The sequence below is a fragment of the Geotrypetes seraphini genome, chromosome 7 (genome assembly GCF_902459505.1).
Source record: "Geotrypetes seraphini chromosome 7, aGeoSer1.1, whole genome shotgun sequence".
Classification (NCBI taxonomy): Eukaryota; Metazoa; Chordata; class Amphibia; order Gymnophiona; family Dermophiidae; genus Geotrypetes; species Geotrypetes seraphini.
In genome coordinates, this window is record NC_047090.1 from 152,078,584 (window position 1) to 152,097,523 (window position 18,940).

The 18,940-nt window shown below is 45.2% G+C and overlaps 1 protein-coding gene across 7 annotated transcripts in view; it reads left to right on the plus strand.

Annotated features, from left to right (window-relative positions):
- Positions 1-618: 618 nt before the first annotated feature.
- Positions 619-18,940, plus strand: part of NUDT14 (nudix hydrolase 14) — a 157,715-nt gene continuing 139,393 nt past the window's right edge. Inside the window, exon 1 of one of the 7 annotated variants that reach the window (XM_033951961.1) lies at positions 619-876. In XM_033951961.1, the coding sequence (XP_033807852.1) occupies positions 796-876 (81 nt within the window). In that variant the 5' untranslated portion in view covers positions 619-795. Of the gene's footprint in view, positions 877-1,198; positions 1,313-13,842; positions 14,046-18,940 lie in introns of those variants that run through there. The other 6 variants (XM_033951954.1, XM_033951957.1, XM_033951960.1 and 3 more) reach the window with 6 other exon arrangements.

Below are 18,940 nucleotides of genomic sequence, written 5' to 3' on the forward strand. Positions count from 1 at the left end.
GAGGAATGCTAACAGTGTCTCACTTCCAGTTCATCACACAATTGTTTCCCATATACTCACCTTTATAGGACCCCCAGGGACCCCTGAAGAAGGCTTTTTGTCGAAACGCGGACCATGTTGGGTCCTGATCCCTAGCGGACTAGGTCCTTTAAGGCTCTTATGTGGATGTTTTACTTTTATGTGGATGGAATTATTTTATGAGGATGATTTTAGTGTACCTTTGGAACTTTGATACTTTCAAATAAAGTCCATTTGGGAACATCGTCACTCCACAAAGTTTTTTTTGGTTTTCTCTGGATTTTCTTCTTTGTGGACATTTTGGGGTCAATTCCTTTTGTTTTTAGCAAATAAATAACTAGCATGCCCCATCCAGTTTGCACAGAAAGGTGGTCTGGCCGTCGTACCTGCAGCTATGCGCAAGTTACCCCCCCCCCATGTGCTCTCCCTTTTTTCCCCCCTTTTCTCTGAATCATTTATGGTTTTAACTAAGTTTGAATTTTGTTATTTTTATTCTATCCTGTTCCCTTAATGGCTTCACTAGAGGACTTCTAAAAGGGAACCCAAGGCAACGTGAGATAAAATCTTTTTTTTTAAAATTTATTTTTCAAACCAGAGTGCCCTACGCGATCTCCGAGGCAAGAGACTGCGTGCCTCGAGCACCACCGCCACCGCCCGAAAGGCCGCCCTCGTGACCGACGCCGCGGCTCCCTCCCGCGCCCCGGACCTTGCCCGCCTTTCACGTCCTCGAGCTCGACCGCCCGCTCTCGCTCCTCTTGTCCCCCGCCCCGGCCTGCTATGGAGCTGTTAGAAGAGCTGGAAATCGCGCCGTGCAACTCGTCGCAGTACCTGAGACCCTTCCGGCTGCACTACCGCCAGGTGAGACCGGGGGAGGGGGGAGGGAGAGCGTGGGGTTTTTCACGTTAATTTTCACCACACACGAAGCAACCGTGAGGAAGGTGTTGGAGGTGGGAGGGTGAGACACAGAAAGGGACCGGAAGAGCCAACTGCCGCCTCCGCTTTGGGGAGGGAGAGGGGGGGGGAAGCTGGCGTCTGGCCCCTTTAATGTCCGGTACCGCCTGTCTGGCACCGAGTCAGACGCTGCTGGAAGCGCTGTGCAAATAGTGGGGGTGGATTTGGGGCATCTGGCCAATTGGGTTAGGAGACAGGATGGCACGTTAGCCAGGCCTAGTTTTTATTTATGAGAGCCGGTTGCCTTGTGTGAAGAGCAGCAGTTAGGAACATATAAACATGAATGACATTGATGGCAAATAAAGTGGTCGAGGAGAGCCTCCGTGAATGCCGGGCTTTAAAAGTAAAGATAATAAATGAAATTTCGAAGAGCATCAGCCCCTGAGGGAACTTGCTAGTGAAATGGCTGGTGGGGCCACAAGCTAAGTGCTCTTCCTAATATCAATTATCCCAGGACAAGCAGGCACCATATTCTCAACATGTGGGTGACGTCGTCCACGGAGCCCCGTAGTGGACAGCCTCGCAAGCAGACTTGCTTGAAGAACTTTTAAAAAGTTTGCGAGTGCTGTACCGTGCATGCGCGAGTGCCTTCCCGCCGAACGAACGTAGGTTGTGTGTCTCCTCTGAGGTGCCTCAGTTCTTGTTTCTCAGCTCCACCCGGCTTTGAGTTCTGCCTTCTCACACCGTGGCTTTTCTTTCTTAATTTGTTCTTTTATTTTGTAGTCGCTGTGCGGTGCGTCTCTAAAAAAAAAGTTTCATTTTTTTCGTCGGTTCTCATCTGGCGGGGCTTGGGCTCAGGTCCTGCCGCCGAACCTTGTTTGGCTGCGGCCGTCTTTTTTTCTATGTCCCAGCCTGTTACGGGCTTCAAAAGGTGTAGCCAGCGTAACTGGACAATTTCACTTACTGACCCGCACCGTTGGTGTATTAAATGCTTGGGGCCCGAACATTGTCCTGTGTCCTGCCCGCGCTGTGCTACCCTTCAAAAAAGAGTCTCCGGAGACATCGTGTCCAGATCCAGTAACTCTTTGGTTCCATGGAACTATCTGCAGAAAAGATTTTGACCTCAGCGGCGGCCAAGTCCTTGACCTCGAGCAAGTCGCCCTCGTCTGTGAAGGCCTCGACTGCTGTGCCTCCTAAGGTCTCGTCTTCATGCAAATCTGCTCTTCCCTCCACAGGTACACTAGCAAAGAAGCCTCCAGCTGAGTCTCAGGCAGTCCAGGCAACGAGTGTAGTCATGCCAGCCTCTACGAGACCCCCTCCGAAGCGTGTCTCCAAAAACAGGGAATACTCATCTTCGAGATCGCCCTCTGTGGAGCGCACTGCTGCACCTTGTAGACCAGAGTCATTGGTCTCGGTGCCTGTCTTTGAGGACATGCTGCAAGCAATCTTGAGCAGGCAGCTCACCTCAGTCTTTGCCAAGCTTGCCCCGACCTCGACCCTACTTTCTGCGAGCCAGTCTGAGCCTTCTGTCGAGGCACAACGAGCAAAACCTCTTAGGTCTCGGCCTTTGTCCTCCAGTGACTCTTCGCCTCGTCCTTCCAGGTCCAGGTCCCCGGCTATTCAACCTGCTCGACAGGTGGTAGAGAAGCTTCGATCAAGGTTTCATTCGAAGCATTCTTCAAGGAAGGATAAGGAGTCTTCTCTATCTCTTTCTTCAAGGCCCATCGAGACCCCTTCAAAAACCGGGCATAGGTCTCGAACTCTGAAGCTTTCAGCGCCTCGTGCTTCTCCATCTCGAGACTCGTCCAGGTCCCAGACTCCTCTGTTGAGGCATGCTAAGAGGGATCCTCATTCCCCTATTTCTACGAGGCACAAATCGAGACATTCAGTTCCTCATACTCCTGGGCCCTCTCCATCAAGACATCTCAAACGTAAGCATTCTCTGACTCCACCTATATCACACAGTGGAGCTTCTTCTGTGACTCTTACGTTGGATACTGACGTCCCTTCCCAATACTCCAAGGAGGCTTCTTATTCAGCAATGCCTCGGTCTCGCTCCACTTCTCCTCCTGAGGACTCTTCATCTTCGAAATCCACATTTTTTTCAAAATTCATATTTGAAATGAGGAAGGCTCTTCAAATTGATCTTCAATCAGAGTCTAAGTATACTCCTGAATATCTGGCTGAGATGGAATTGCCCCATCCGCCAAAGGACACCATGAGACTTCCCATGAATCCTGGTTTGAAGCAAACTTTCCTGAGAAATCTTGAGACTCCTTATTCCATTCCGGCTATACCCTCAAAAATGGAATCTCATTACCGTACAGTTCCTTGTAAAGGGTTTGAGAAGCTGCAATTGGCTCACCAATCTTTGGTGGTAGAGTCATCTCTCAAAAAAATCTAAGCCCACCAAAGTCTATGCTGCAGTCCCTCCAGGCAGAGAAGGACGGACAATGGATAAATTTGGACTCCGTCTGTATCAAAATTCCATGATGGCAAACAGGATTTTGAATTACAACTTCAAGTTCACATCTTATCTGAAGTACTACATAAAGACCATGCCCTACTTCTTCTCCGACTTACCTGCAGCGATTGCCTGAGTTTCAACAGCTTCACCATACTCTATCACAAATACGTCTTTTCATGCTTCAAGCGACTTATGATGCATTTGAAATGTCATCTCGAGTCACTGCTTTTTCTGTGGCAGTGCGACATCTGGCTTGGCTACGCATTGTGGACATGGATCCTGTCCTTCAAGATCGTCTAGCCCACAGTTCTTCAACCGCCGGTCCGCAAAAAAATCTTGCCAGTCCGCGAAGGATTCGGTCCCCGCCGCAACGAAAGGCCGGCGTCAGCTGACTTGCAACTTCCTGTTGCAGTCGCTGTGCCGGGACTCCTGCCTTCGTCGGGACTCCTGCCTTCCACCGCGTTTGCCTCCTGCCTTGTCTCCTCACCTCCAGACCACCAGCGGCAGCTCTGTGTGCTTTTAACTTCAGCACAGAGCTGCCCCTAAGCAGTAGTTTAGCGCGGTTTCATGAGGCAGCCTCGTAGCCTTTGCTAAGCCGGCCCACATCGCATCATCGAAGCAGGCCGGTCTAGCAAAGGCCCTGAGGTTGCCTCATGAAACCGCGCTAAACTACTGCTTAGGGGCAGCTCTGTGCCGAAGTTAAAAGTACACAGAGCTGCCGCTGTTGGTCTGGACTCTTGGGCCGCTGAAGGAGGGCAAAGAGCAGCTGTCCTGGAGGTTTCCCTTCCTCTCGCCTTTGCAGGTCCCTTGTTTTTTCCTTCAAATGGCAACGGGCCCCAGCATCGACATCAATCAAGTAAGTTCAATTGTTCCTTGCAAGCGGTTCTGCTCGGCCAAAGCTTCCCCTCTGACATGAGCCACCCTCAGGGGAAAGAAAGTGACCTGCAAAGGTGAGGGGAAGGAGGGCAGATGATGGAAGTTGGGAGGGATAGAGAGAAAAGGGGGGCAAATGATGGAATGGAGGAGATGAGAGAGAGAAGGGGACAGATGATGGAAGTGGGAAGAAGGGAGAGAGAGCAGAAGGCAGATGGATGTCAGTTGAGAGGGGAGAGCAGATGCTGAATGGAAGTGGGGAAAGAACACATACTGGATGGAAGGAGGAGATAAATAAAGGGGGAAGAAAATAGTAAGATAATGGAGGGGTGAGGGAAAGGGGTGACAAGCTGTGAGTAGACACAGTGAAAAGAGGGAAACAGGACTAAATAGTAAGAAAGAATTTAATTTAGATGGAGGCAGAAAATAGAGAAGGAAGACCAGAGAAGAAAAGGGAAGAGAGAGCAGAGAATGATATCAGATCTGAGTGGAGGAAATGAGAAGAGAGAGATGCTAAAAACCACAGGGGGGAGGGAAGGACAGAGATGCCAGACCATGAGGGGAACAGAAGGAAGATGATGGATGCCAGACCAAATTGGGGGGGGGGGGCAGGAGGAGAGATGGCAGGGAAAGACAGACAGTGAATGGAAGGGGCAGATGCTGGACTGAAGAGACAGAGAAGGTTATCTTGCCACTGTACTGGGCCATGGTACGTGTGAGTGGACTGCTGGTCATGATGGACCTCTGGTCTGACCCAGCAGTGGCAATTCTTAGGGCAGACACTGGCTGGAAGAGAGTGAAAAGGCAATGAAAGCAGAAACCAGAGACGACAAAAGGTAGAAAAAAATAATTTTATTTTTATCTTTTGATTCAAATATATCAGATTTGAAATATGTATCTTGCTAGACATAACTGGGGAGTGCAAAGCCCAGGCAGTACTTCTTTAGCTTCCAGCTGGCTTAGGGCTCTCTCTGACCAGGGGGCAGTTGCCCTAGTTCCACTCCCCTAACACCATTCCTGTCATGTGTGACTGTGGTATTCTGTTACATGATATTTGTGTAGCATTCTGTAATAATTTGGCTTATTCAGTTTTCTTGATAGTAGAGGGGATATATGTGAAGGGGAGGGGAGACAGGGGTTTTGTTGATCTTTGCCCTGTATTATTTGTATTTATAAAATGACAATTGTATAGAATATTGTTTCTTTTTATACTTTAATAAAATATGTTCAATATAAAATCATAACTATTTGAGGCTTGTGCGGATGAGATCAGATGGTTTGTGGGACCAAGCTCGCGGGGATGGGGCGGCGATGGTTTTTTAAAAAAAATTTCGGTCTTAGTAGTTTGCCGGTCCACGAAATAATTATTTTATTTCCGCCGATCCATAGGTGTAAAAAGGTTGAAGAACACTGGTCTAGCCAATATACCATGTCAAGGTAATGAGCTGTTCGACGACTCCATTGAGGCTGCCACCATGCGTCTGTCAGAGCATGAGCGGTCCTTTGCCTCTTTGATTTGACCTAAACATAAGCCTCCAGCTTCTAAGATTATAGGCCACCTCCACGTCATTATCCACAGAAATCTACTCCGGCTTACTCCAGGCCTCCATCCAGGAAACAGCCACAGCAGCAGCGTCAACAAAAACCCTAGCCTCCTGCTGTAGCTAAGCCTGCACAGTCTTTTTGACTAAATCTGAGCATACCGTCCATCTTTATCCATCAGTCTTCTTTCCTTCCCATAGGGGGTCGTCTCCATTACTTTTACCAACAATGGGAGCTGATTACATCAGACCTCTGGATTCTCACCATCATCAGAGAGAGTTACTCGCTCCAGTTTCTTCAAATTCCACCTGATCTCCCTCCAAAAGAGTGTCCTTCCAACATGCCGCAACTTCCCCTTCTTCTTCAGGAGTCTCAGGCTCTTCTTCGCCTCCGTGCCGTCGAGGAGGTTCCCTTGACCCAATGGGACATGGAATTTTATTCCTGTTATTTTCTGGTCCCAAAAAAGACGGGGGATTTGCGACCTATCCTGGACCTCAGAGCTCTCAACAAATTTCTTGTCAAAGAGAAGTTTCAAATGATCTCTCTTCCAACCCTGTATCCCCTGATGGATCAAGGAGATTGATTATGCTCCCTATATCTCAAAGAGGCTTACACCCATATTCCAATTCATCCAGCCTCTCGCAGATTCCTAAGATTTTGGGTGGGGTATCTTCATCTTTAGCACCGAGTCCTTCCTTTTGGCCTCGCATCATCTCCAAGAGTCTTTACAAAATGCCTGGTGGTGGTGGCTGCAGCCCTGCGGATGCAGGGTCTTCAAGACTGGCTTATCAAAGCCTCATTGCAACAGGAGGTTATTGTAGCAACCCGACAGACTATAGCGTTTCTCTAAAGTCTTGGGTTCAAAATCAATTTTACAAAGTCCCAGTTACATCCCTCCCAATTTCTACAGTTTATAGGAGCCATCCTGGACACTGTTCAACTCAGAGCATTCCTGCCTTAACCACTTTAAGATGCTCTCATTCACCTTTGTCAACGAGTGTCTTCCCTCAAGTCAATCTCAGCAAGACACATGAAGGTTCTTCTCGGTCACATAGCCTCTACCATTCACATGACTCCTTTTGCCAGACTTCACCTCAGAATTCCTCAGTGGACCCTGGCATCTCAGTGGCAGCAAGCTTGCAACCTACTCTCTCAACACATTATAGTGACTCTTTCGTTGAGACAGTCTCTCCACTGATGGATGCTCTCTTCCAATCTTACCAGAGGTTTGTTATTTCACACTCCCCCCTCATCAGAAGATTATCACGACAGATTCCTCGACATACGCTTGGAGGGCGCACCTAGATGGTCTCCGTACTCAAGGTCACTGGTCCAGCATAGATCATCGATGTCATATCAGTCTGTTGGAACTCAGAGCGATCTATGCTCTCAAAGCCTTTCAGCATCTTCTCCACGACAAGGTAGTCCTCATTCAAACAGACAGTCATGGAGGAACAGGATCTCTCTCTTTGCCAAGAAGCTCTAAAGCTTTGGAATTGGGCCATCCTTCACAACACCTTCCTGAGAGTTGTCTACATCCAAGGGCAGCAAAACTGGCAGACAAATTGAGTCATCTCCAACCTCACGAATGGACACTCAATTCCTTGCCTCTACATCACATTTTTGCTCAATGGGGATCTCCTCCTCTTTGCATCTCCCCACAACAAACTGCCTCAGTTCTGCTCCAGGATATACAGTGGTACCTTGGATTACGAGCATAATCCGTTCCAGGAGCATGCTCGTAATGCAAAATGCTCGTATATCAAAGCAAGTTTCCCCATAGGAAATAAGGGAAACTTGCTTTGATATGTTCCCACCCCAAACCTTCCCCCCCCCGCAAACGGGCACCCTCCTCCCCGCGATCTGGCACCCCCCCCCCACCGCCATCGGGCACCCCCCGCCGCCACCTGAGATCCCCCAACCCACCCGAACCCTCTTCTTACTTCCCTCTGCATCGCCGGCATCAGCATGTCCTGTGCCCGAAAATCTTCTTCCTGTGCCGGCCCTTGAGCATGCGCACATGCTCAAGGCCCGGCACAGGAAGAAGATTTTCGGGCACAGGACATGCTGATGCCGGCGATGCCAATGCGGAGGGAAGTAAGAAGAGGGCTCGGGTGGGTTGGGAGATCTCAGGTGGCGGCGGGGGGTGCCCGATGGCGGCGGAGGGGGGGTGCCGGGTCGCGGGGGGGAGGGTGCCGGTTCTCAGGGGGGGCGCTCGTACAGCGAGGCAAGCTCGGTTTACGAGGCACCAAATTTGCGAATGTTTTGCTCGTCTTGCAAAACACTCGCAAACCAGTGCACTCGTAAACCGAGGTACCACTGTACTCTCCTCAATGCCTCAAGGCAGATGCTTTTCTTCTGGTTTGGGTGAATCAGTTTCTCTATGCGTTTCCTCCATTCCCTCTGATTCTCAAGACTCTTGTCAAACTCAAGAAGGAGCATGCCACTATGATTGTGACAGCTCCTCGGTGGCCCAGACAACCATGGTACTCCCTTCTACTTCAACTCAGTACCAGGGAGCCTCTACGTCTACCAGTATTTCCCTCTCTGCCTACACAGAGTCAAGGGTCTCTGCTTCATCCTATCTTCCAGTCTCTACACCTAACAGCTTGGTACCTCTCAACCTAACTGCCACTATACAATTCTCTCAATCTGTACAGGACATTCTAGAGGCTTCCAGGAAGTTGTCCACTAGACAGTGTTACACCCAGAAATAGACTAGATTCTCTGCTTGGTGTACTATTCATCACAAGGAGCCGCAATCTACCTCCTTGTCTTCTGTTTTGGATTACCTGCTGCACTTATCTCAATCTGGCCTCAAATCTACATTCATTCGAGTCCACCTCGGTGCTATTGCTGCTTTTCATCAGCCTATCGAAGGGAAACCCCTGTCTGCTCATCCTGTGGCTTCCAGGTTTATGAAAGGACTTTTCATTGTCAAACCACCTCTCAAGCCGCCTCCAGTGGTTTGAGATCTCAATGTTGTTCTTGCTCAATTAATGAAGCCTCTTTTTGAACCAATAGATTCGGCTCACCTTAAATACCTCATTGTGCTCACCTCTGCTAGACGAGTCAATGAGCTACAAGCTCTAGTCGCAGATCCACCTTTCACAGTAGTCACAGATCCACCTTTCGCAGTATTGCATCATGACAAGGTGGTACTCCATATTCATCCTAAATTCTTACCTAAAGTGGTTTCAGATTTTCATCTCAATCAATCCATTGTTTTTCCAGTGGTTTTTCCAAAGCATCATTCTCATCCTGGAGAAACAGCTCTTCATGCTCTGGACTGTAAACATGCTTTGGCTTTCTACTTATAATGCACTCAACCTCACAGAACTGCTCCTCAACTTTTTATCTCCTTCAATCCAAATAAGTTGGGGCATTCTGTTTCCAAGCAAACCATCTCCAACTGGATGGCTGCTTGCATTTCTTTCTGCTATGCTCTGCAGGGTCGAGTCACGGCCATAAAGTTAGAGCTATGGCGGCGTCTAGCTTTCCTCAGATCAACTCCTGTTGAGGAAATCTGCAAGGCTGCTACTTGGTCCTCGGTTCATACATTCACCTCTCATTATTGTCTGGATACTTTCTCCAGACGGGATGGCCATTTTGGCCAGGCAGTTTTGCAACATTTATTCTCCTAATTTGCCAACACTCCCAGCATCCCATTATGGTTAGCTTGAAGGTCACCCACATGTTGAGAATATGCTACGTGCTTGTCCTGGGATAAAGCACAGTTACTTACTGTAACAGTTGTTATCCAGGGACAGCAGGCAGATATTCTCACAACCCACCCACCTCCCCTGGTTGGCTTCTTAGCTAGCTATCTGAACTGAGGTACCTCAGAGGAGACGCACAACCTATGTTCAGCAGGAAGGCACTTGCACATGCGCCGTGCAACACTCGCAAACTTTTTGAAAGTTCTTCAAGCAAGTCTGCTTGCGAGGCTGTCCACTACGGGGCTCCGTGGATGATGTCACCTACATGTTGAGAATATCTGCCTGCTGTCCCTGGATAACAACTGTTACGGTAAGTGTCTGTGCTTTATAGCATCACATAAGTGAATTTGGGTTTTGCCTGCACTAAATAAAATAAATTTTGAAACAAGACCGATGATGAACACTTCACATCAGTATAAGGTGACCATACGTACCCGTTTTGGAACAGGAATGTCCCCTTTTTTAGAACCCCTGTCCCGTTGTCTCCACGCTTAGTTTCGGGACGCCGAAATGTCCCGTTTTCAGAGATAGCGTCCTGAAGCTGTCCATGAGGACAACTGGGCAGGCGATCGCTTCCCCTCCCTCTAGCGCCGAAGCCGAAGCCTGCCTCCTCAGACTGGCCCCCGCTGCTGCTGCTTACCCCCTCTCCGTTTTGAAGGCGATGGACCGGCACGCTTAGCTGCCCTGTTCTCACTCCCTCTAAAGCCGGCCCTGCAGCTCCGGACTTCCTCACACCTGCTCCTCCCCCCCCCCCCGGATCGCTATTATTTTATTTATTTATAAATTTTCAATTACAATCAAGTTATCACTTGTACAGAAAGATAAAGTTAAGCTGCAAACAAAATACAATATTAGTTATATCCTCCTAACCTAATTCAAGATATTTTAATATAGCTTAACTTTAACTCAAGTCCTCAATTGGAACCAAGTTTTAATAATGAGCGAGATAGTAACAAAGAAATAAAAGTAAAGATACGGTTATTGGCTGAGACAGGAAATCAAAATTTGTGAGTGCTTCAAGTATCCACTCCTTTTTTCAGGCGAGCAGCTGATAAGAAGGTTGTCAGTTGACTAGGATCAAAGAAAACACATTTTTGCAATTGATACACTATCACACATTTACATGGGTAGCGAAGAAAATAGATCGCCCCAAGAGCAATAACTCCCAGCTTTTACAACAAAAATTCACGTTGACGTTTTTGTGTATCTCGTGACTGATCTGGATACATTTGTATTTTATACCCTAGAAAGTCTTTAAATTTATTCTTAAAGAAAAGTCTTAATAGCCAATTCTTGTCTGGTGTCAAAGCTACTGTAAGAAGGAGTTTTGCCGGCTTTGCAAGTTCGCTATCTGAAAGTTCCAACATTGTAGATATATTAAGTACTCGTTGATCATCTTTTTCCTTTAACTTTTCTTCCCTTTTTATTGGTAAATAATACACTTGGGTAATTGGCGGTAGCAATTCCTTGGAGATTTCTAATACCTCCATCATATAACGTTTTAAACATATCTCTAGGGGTTACTGCCGCAACTCTAGGAAAATTGATCAATCTAAGATTATTATTCCGAGAAAAATTTTCTAAAGACTCCAATTTTCTCCTTAAATTAATGTTATCTCTCACAAGTGTTTCTGTAATTTGTTTAGAGGTTTTTACTTCTTGGGAAGAATTCAGAGTTGAATTTTTTTAAATCTTGTAAATCAACTTTAATAGTCTTAATTTCCTTTTCTTGAGTATTAATTTTATGCTCTAACTGAGAGAGTTGAGGATTAATAATCTTAGCCAAGTCTTCCACTAGATCCCAAATAGCCTCAAGAGTTACCTCTTGGGGTTTTTTTTATGTAAAGAAAAATTTAGAAGAAACAATGTCCTCACCTACTGGGGTTCCTTGATAATTGCTGGTCTCCTGCTCACATATAGAACGTGACGCTGGTAATCGCCAGGTTCAGAAGGGTCACTCTGAAAATGCAGAGGGTCCAATTCCAAGCTCCCCGCACGTTGCCACCAGCCTCGGGGAAGAGTCCCACATCGATTCCCGATGGTTCCTCCACCCGCGGGGAGCTTGCACTCTGGGGAGGAGGGGGAGGCACTCGAATGTCAGAGCTCAGGGTGGTTTCCGGGCCCAAGGAGATCGCTTCCACCTTGCCCCAGTGCGTCTCCAGCGGGTGACCCGACGCTCCCGTGATGTCCTGCATTCGACACAGCAGCTGGTACATACTGCTGAAAGCGGCCGGGCCCGAGCGCCATGAGGCTCCAGCGGCACTGCGCCCTCTCCACTTCCGCATCACGGGTAATTTAATGTGAAAGTAAACAATATTGGCAAGCTGTCTGGACCGAAGCGCTCAGCCAATCCTTTAGTCGGCCATCTTGGTTCTCCGGATGTTATGGCAGCCGCGGCACTGTATCCATCAGAGGTACTTATGACTTGGATTGGCCTCCAAGAATATGGGATACTGGGCTGGATGGACCATTGGTCTGACTCAGTAAGGTTATTCTTATGTTCTTTAATCTTGTGGCCCAGTTAAAATGACCTGGATATGTCTATCATGTAGAATTTACATGTTGGATAAAGCAGGATTTTGTCAACTGATTTCACTATTTTTCATGCATTTTCTTTGTTGATATTCTGAATACCAACTGGTTGTAAGTGTGTTGGGGATTGAGTTGAAAACCTCTGCTCTGACGTTTCAGTGCCAGAAAGCCTTTTTCAGTCTTTGTCTATGCATGCAGTGACATAATGGAACAGTGAAAATCAATAATATCCACATCTAATTCACAATTGATTGTGGTTAAAGCCACGGCTGTGGAGTCAGTACATAAAACCTTCACCTCTGACTCCTTTATTTATGGTATCTCTACTCTGACTCTGACTTCTTTATTTACCGTATTTTTTGTTCCATTAGATGCACCTGACCATAAGACGCACCGAACTGTAGAGGAGGAAAAAACAATTAAAAAAATTCTGAACCAAATGGTGTGCCCTGTACCATGTCCCCCCTCTGGTGGTCTAGTGGTAGGCCGGGACAGGGTACAGGGCATGTCTAGTGGTGGGCACATCTAGTGGTGGGCACATCTACCTCTGTCTTTTTATTTTTATTTATCATACTGTTTCTTCAGGTACTTTAGTTAGATTGTGAGCCTTTGGGACAGTTAGGGAATTTCCAAGTACCTATCTTAATTATTTAGTTTTTATTTATTGTATCTTTAATGCATCATTTTTGTAAACCGCTTAGAAACCTCACGGTTATTAGCGGTATATAAGAATTAAATTAAATTAAATTAAAATTAATGGTAGGCATGTATAGTGGCAGCCAACCCCAAGCCAGCCAGCCTCCCCCGTACCTTTTTAAATCATCCCCACGTACCCCCCCCCCCAGTACTTTTAGATCATCCCTCCAGTACTTTTAGGTCATCCCCTCCTCCCCGTACCTGCTTTCTGAATGGCTGGGGTCAGTTCTCGTGGGACTCGCGAGAACTGACGGCAACCATGTAGAAAACAGCATGGGCCCAAGCAGGAGCGCGGAAAGCTTGCTCCTGACTGTGCGCTGCTAGTGAGGGAGGGAAGCACGCTGGACCACCAGGTACTGCAATGATGATGGAGGAGGAGGCGGCGGGAGGCGGGAGTAGATGTTTTAAAAGGTGCAGCAATGGCGGGCGGATAGGTGAGTGGGTGTTTTAAAATGGTGCGGGGGTTTAAAATTTGTACCTTCTCTCCATAAGACACATCGAGATTTCCACCCACTTTTGGGTGGAAAAAAGTGTGTTTTATGAAGTGAAAAATATGGTATTTATCTATATAGGCATCATACTACATGCAAGGTGTGGCTTTTGGGGATTTTGTTTAATTTATGTTTATTATTTTTGGTCTGCTATTATGGATATGGCATTTGTTTTCTGTGTGTGTGAATGAGGTATTCTGTTAGCATGAATTTTCTATGCAACATTTTGTAAGAATTTGGCTTGCACAGTTGTCTCGATAGTGGAGAGGATATTTGTGAGGGAGAGGGGAAGGAAGACGGGTTTTGTTGATCTTTGTGCTGTATGATTCATAAAATGACAGTTGTACAGCATATTGTTTATTTTTATACTTTAATAAAAATTTTGTAATCATCAAAGAACTTGATATCAAAATATATTCTAAAAGTAAAGCATATCCTGAAAAAAATGGGTTATTCAGATTATCCTAGGACAAGCAGGCAGTGTATTCTCATGTTAGTGACATCATCCATGGAGCCCAATACAGACAGTGCAAAAGTGTACTGTCACTTTAAACTTTTTCAAGCCTCAAGATTGCCCAACGTCAGCTCATGGGACCATCAGTTCTAAGTTTTCCACAAAGCCGAGAAGCTCTGTTCTTTTGGAGTCAGTCTAGAAGTGCATCAAACGCATTGTGGGGTTTTTTTTGTGTGTGTGCTTTCACAGTATTATTTTCATCATCTTTTTACTTTCGTTTCATTTTTTCCAAAATTTTTGTCTTTGGGCCTTCTACCCCAACTAAGCCTGTTTTCAGGCTGGGAGCATTGAATCTTGTTCAGGTACGAATTACTTGACCTCCCTGGACCACTGAGTCCTTTGATCTTGCATCAGTGGTCTTTCTTTCCATGTCTAAGCTTTCTAGTGGTTTTAAGCAGTGCACTCGGTGCAGCAGGACAGTTTGTCACTGACCCACATAATTGTTGTCTTTAGTGCCTTGGCCCTGTTTTCTTTCTTGTTTAGCAAGCTGTTCCAGACGTGTGCTAAGCCTACCAGAAAGCTAAACCTCAGGCACACCGACACACACATGTAGGAAATCCTTGTATCTTTTCTGAAGTATGTTTTATTGAACAAATGTAATAGATTTACTCACATTTAGCAATTTTTCCTCAGAGGTTTGTTCCCCTGGGCTCAGACTTGTTAGTTTCAGAATGTTGCTCTAGTAGATGAGGATAAGAAATTGGAAGGCAGGAACATAGTCCAGCAGTTTAGGAAGGTTTCAAGGCTGGGGTGCTGAAGCGTCCCTGCATGTGCTCAGATATCTCACCAGGTGAAAAGGTAGTCCTCGTTAGGGGATAGATAAAGCCATATGTGTTGCTGATGGAGGAAGGACTGTGACCCTCTCCAGACAAAGAGTTCCCACAAGGCTCAGGGAAAGCAGAGTCAGAGATCAGTAGGAACAGAACTTAGTCCCAGGTAATCAGGAAGAAAAGGTGAGCCAGAAGTGAGACAGAGGATCCAAGTTTAGATGCGAGAAAGGGGGAGGTGGTCTTAGGAGAAAGACCACTGGCAGAGAAGCTTATACAGGTAAGCAGGAGTGACTGCAGCATGTGTAAGACTAAGTTGCCCACAATGCCCAGCTCATGTATCCTGGCAAGAAGTAGCTAAAGCAATAACGTTTTGAGCAATTACTCAATTACATAAAACATATTTTGGAGCCCTGTCACAACCAAGGTAAGGCATCTGGGGCATAGCACCCTGCTCACCATCCAGATTCTTGTAAGCATTGTGTGACACTCCAGAAAAGATCACTAAAGACTAGACAGCTCCAATTCAAAAGACTTTTTCCACTGAAATCAGGAGCATCAACATTGGCAACATCAAAAATGTCTGCTACCTTCGATGCCCAAAGACCATCTGTGGTATTGCAGCTGGCATCAACATCAACACCCCGGTCAGCGTTGGCATCCTCATTGGAGAATGTATTGAAGGATGATACCTTTTGGGTCCTGACGCATGGGGGAAGATTTTCTTCAAGGCCCTTACTCTTGCGAAAACCAGTCTCATTCTTCCCTTACCCAAAATGAGATCCAGTGCAGGTTTTGGCTATACACAAACAATTGTTTTTACTGGATAAGTAAAATCAGAATAAAGTTTATTTTCATAGACACCTAAGAAAATATCACAATTAGGTAAATACTGGGAACGTATCAGAGCTCCTCCTCTCAGCTTCTAGAAATCTTCCTTTCACAAGCAGAAAACTCCCTATTTGACCAGAATCCTTTCTCTTCTTACCTCAAGTACTTTCTGGCCTGAAAGATACTGCCAGACTTTGGGACTTATCCTCTTTGTATATTACCATAACAGAGTAAGGCATTCTTCTCTCCTTCTCCTTTACCCCATCTTGGGCCTAATGCCTCCAAACCTGGAGTCCTGGAACCTTTGAGTTTAGGATGGTGGCATGACTGCCTTTCTCAAGTGCCAAAATTACTCTCTGCAGCAGAACACCTTTTTGATTGGAGGATCAAACAAACCAATCTTCTTTTTCTAGACCAGTTCAGACTAGTGAGTTCTCCCCAGCCACATACTGGAGGCAGAGAATACTGAAATTTAGGGCTCCTTTTACAAAGCCGCAGTAGCCACCACTATAAAGATTGGCACAAACTATACACTATAAGGATTTTGCTCAAACTAGTCAAATTTGCAACAACAATAACTCATATCCAAACACTCGTGATGACTATTGCAAAGAAGATGATCATCTCTGCTTGGTTGCTCCTGTTGTAAAGTTAGAACATTTTAGTGATTTAGGACTATTTCTTTTTTTTCATAAACAAAGTGTACAAACATTGCGGTTTTGATGTTTTGAACATTCAACCCTGGATATATTGAGGTTATGGGTTTGATATTAAAAAAATGTATGCCCATAAATTGGCTTCTTTGAAAACGTACTAGGGATGAAAGCATAAATTTTTAGCCAAAATTTCACTAAACAATTAAATTTAGGAGCACAAAAAGTAGGATGAGGAAAAGAAATTAAGAATTTGGTACTCATTTTCAGTATTGGCAGTATTGGCTCATAAATCTAGACAAACAAATGGCAGGCCTAAATTTATGAGTATAATTTTTAAGCTTCCAAATTAAAATTACTCTCCTACGTTTTGCTGAAATAGGGCACAAATTTAGAAGGGTAGCTTAAGGCATAAATTTAGGAGCTCAGCATTTTCTGAATATTGGGCCCTAAAATTTTATGTGGTGATTTTGCATTGATACTTTGGATTTGGTTATCAGATTAATGATTACACCCATGGGAATTTTTTGATTGGTCAGGTAGTTAGATCCCAGTGCCTTTTTTATGATGGACCTATTAGTACTCACAATAATAAATATCATTCTTATATATCAATATTTTTTTAACATTTTTGAACCTAATAGCTTTTTTATTAGTATTTTTTTCTTTGACAAAAGTTTGTTTTGAAGGATTGTATAAAAGGCAACATAGGGCTCCTTTTACAAAGCTGCACTAGCGGTTTTACCGCACGCACTGGATTAGCGCACGCTAGCTGAAAATCTACCGCCTGCTCAAAAGGAGGCGGTTGTGGCTAGCGCACGCGGCAATTTAGCGCGTTAAGGCCCTAGCACGGCTTTGTAAAAGGAGTCCATAGACACTTATGTGCCTAATGAAAGAGGCTCCCAGCACTATTCCAAATAGCACATGAACTCTCCAATATATAAATTTACACCTGCTGCAAAGGCTTAAAATATGGACATGTACTTTGCATATACTTACATATTTTACATTCATGATAACTCTTTCTGTGTTCAGACTGCTCCTTGGAACAATATTATAATTATGCGCCATCTTGCCAGCATATGTATTCAGCTGTGCACTTTTATGAAAGTTATTTTCTATGTGTTAAACTTGATTTATACATGGAAAACACTTTATAAAAATATCACCATAGAGTGACTGGTGGATAAAATATTACCATAGAGTGACTGGTGGATGTTATGAGAGGCCATGTGCATGCTTTGTCAGTTTTAAATCTCTGCAATGTTTCATAACCCATGCACTGATGTTAGACAATGTTTTATACACACAAAAATGTTTTTAAGATTAGGAAACACATACAAAACTGCTGTCTTTGTGTCTCATGGGAAACATTTTTATTGTATTTTGTGTTCAGTTAAGGTTGTTAAGGAGCAGATTTTGGTGGGATAAAGAGAGCAAATGCTACAGAAACAAAATCAATCATTAAATGTACCAAAATTTCAGTGCAAATATGTTTTTTGGAGTGTAACTGACAGAATGACCAAGACACAAACTTAGCAAATGATATAGAGATAGTGCTAAAGGTTAAACTACAGCTCTATTTGCTTTACTGGTCAGCTAATGGTGCACACAAACCAGGATCACAGATTAAAACAACATTAATTATTAGTTCCATGTTGTGCTTGATGTGGCAAAATCCTTTAAACTTCTCACAGGAAGCTACAAGGGAATCTTGGGGCCTGTGATAGAGCAGCTGGTCTGGACATGGGCTGATGCCCCAGTTGACACGTTGCTGGATTAGAAAGCATATCAAAGGCAGTGGGTAAGATTAGGGATAAGTGAACATCTGACAGCAGTTTGCAGAGGGGAGAACAGATGATAAACAATGGAAATTGGGTACTTGGAGGGACTGGGGGGAGACCTAGAGGTGAGGAGGCCATGGGAAAAGTGTGGCGGCAATCACTAAAGCTCCAGGTTCTTGAGCTTGATGAATAGAACAGGAAATGGGATTTGCTGAGACAGACGTGATGAGTGGTGATTAATACATTATTGGAAAACAGAAAAAAGAAGAAACTACAGACAAGTGGTTATCTTCACACAAAAATGTTAATTTCAGTAACACAAAGGTTTATCATCTACAGAAAATAAACATCATTCTTACATTTAAAAGCATAAGTTGATTAAAATGAGCATAGTCATTTCATGATCAGTTCAAGTGGTGCCCATACTTGCTGAAACTGCAGAGAGCACTTTTAAGGCATAACCAGCTTATGTTGTGAATATAGTTTATTCATCATTGCTGTTGAAATCAGTGACATTTCAGAAAAAAATACAATACTGTAATTATTGTCCTTGGTAACATTTTTAATTTAATTTAAAAATGTAATTACTTGCTTTTGCAGAACATGTCGATATAACATGAGGTACATACACAAAGGGCCAAATTATATAAACGGCGTCCCATTTGTAGGCAGCGGTAGCATCCTACCACTGTTTAACCAACCAATCGGGACGCACATTTAAAAAAAAAAAAAAACAATCCACCCACAAGGCAGGTTGCCTACACTGTAGGCATTTTCGCGAGCCTAGGGAGATGCGTAGAGCCGCTTAAATTCGCCCAAGGCTAGGGGTGGGCATAGTTGTGCCCGGAACTGGCCTTAGGCGAGCTTAGGCAGCCCTAGGCGACTCCCTAGGGCCGTGATAGGTACCTGAAATGTAGGCCCCAAGATCACCAGCAAAAGGGATGCCCACTTCCTCCTACCGTAACCCTTCCTCCCCGGTACTTATTTCTTGCAGGCTGGCCAGAGGAATGCTCAGTCCCTCTGGCCAGCAGGCCCACCTCTACAGAATAGCAGGCCTTCCCCTTTCTGGTACATCCTGGGATGTCGGGGTGGGGGCATGTCTTCAGGGGGTGGTTCCAGCAGGAGGGAATGGACATCCCTTCTGCTGCTGATCTTCAGGGAG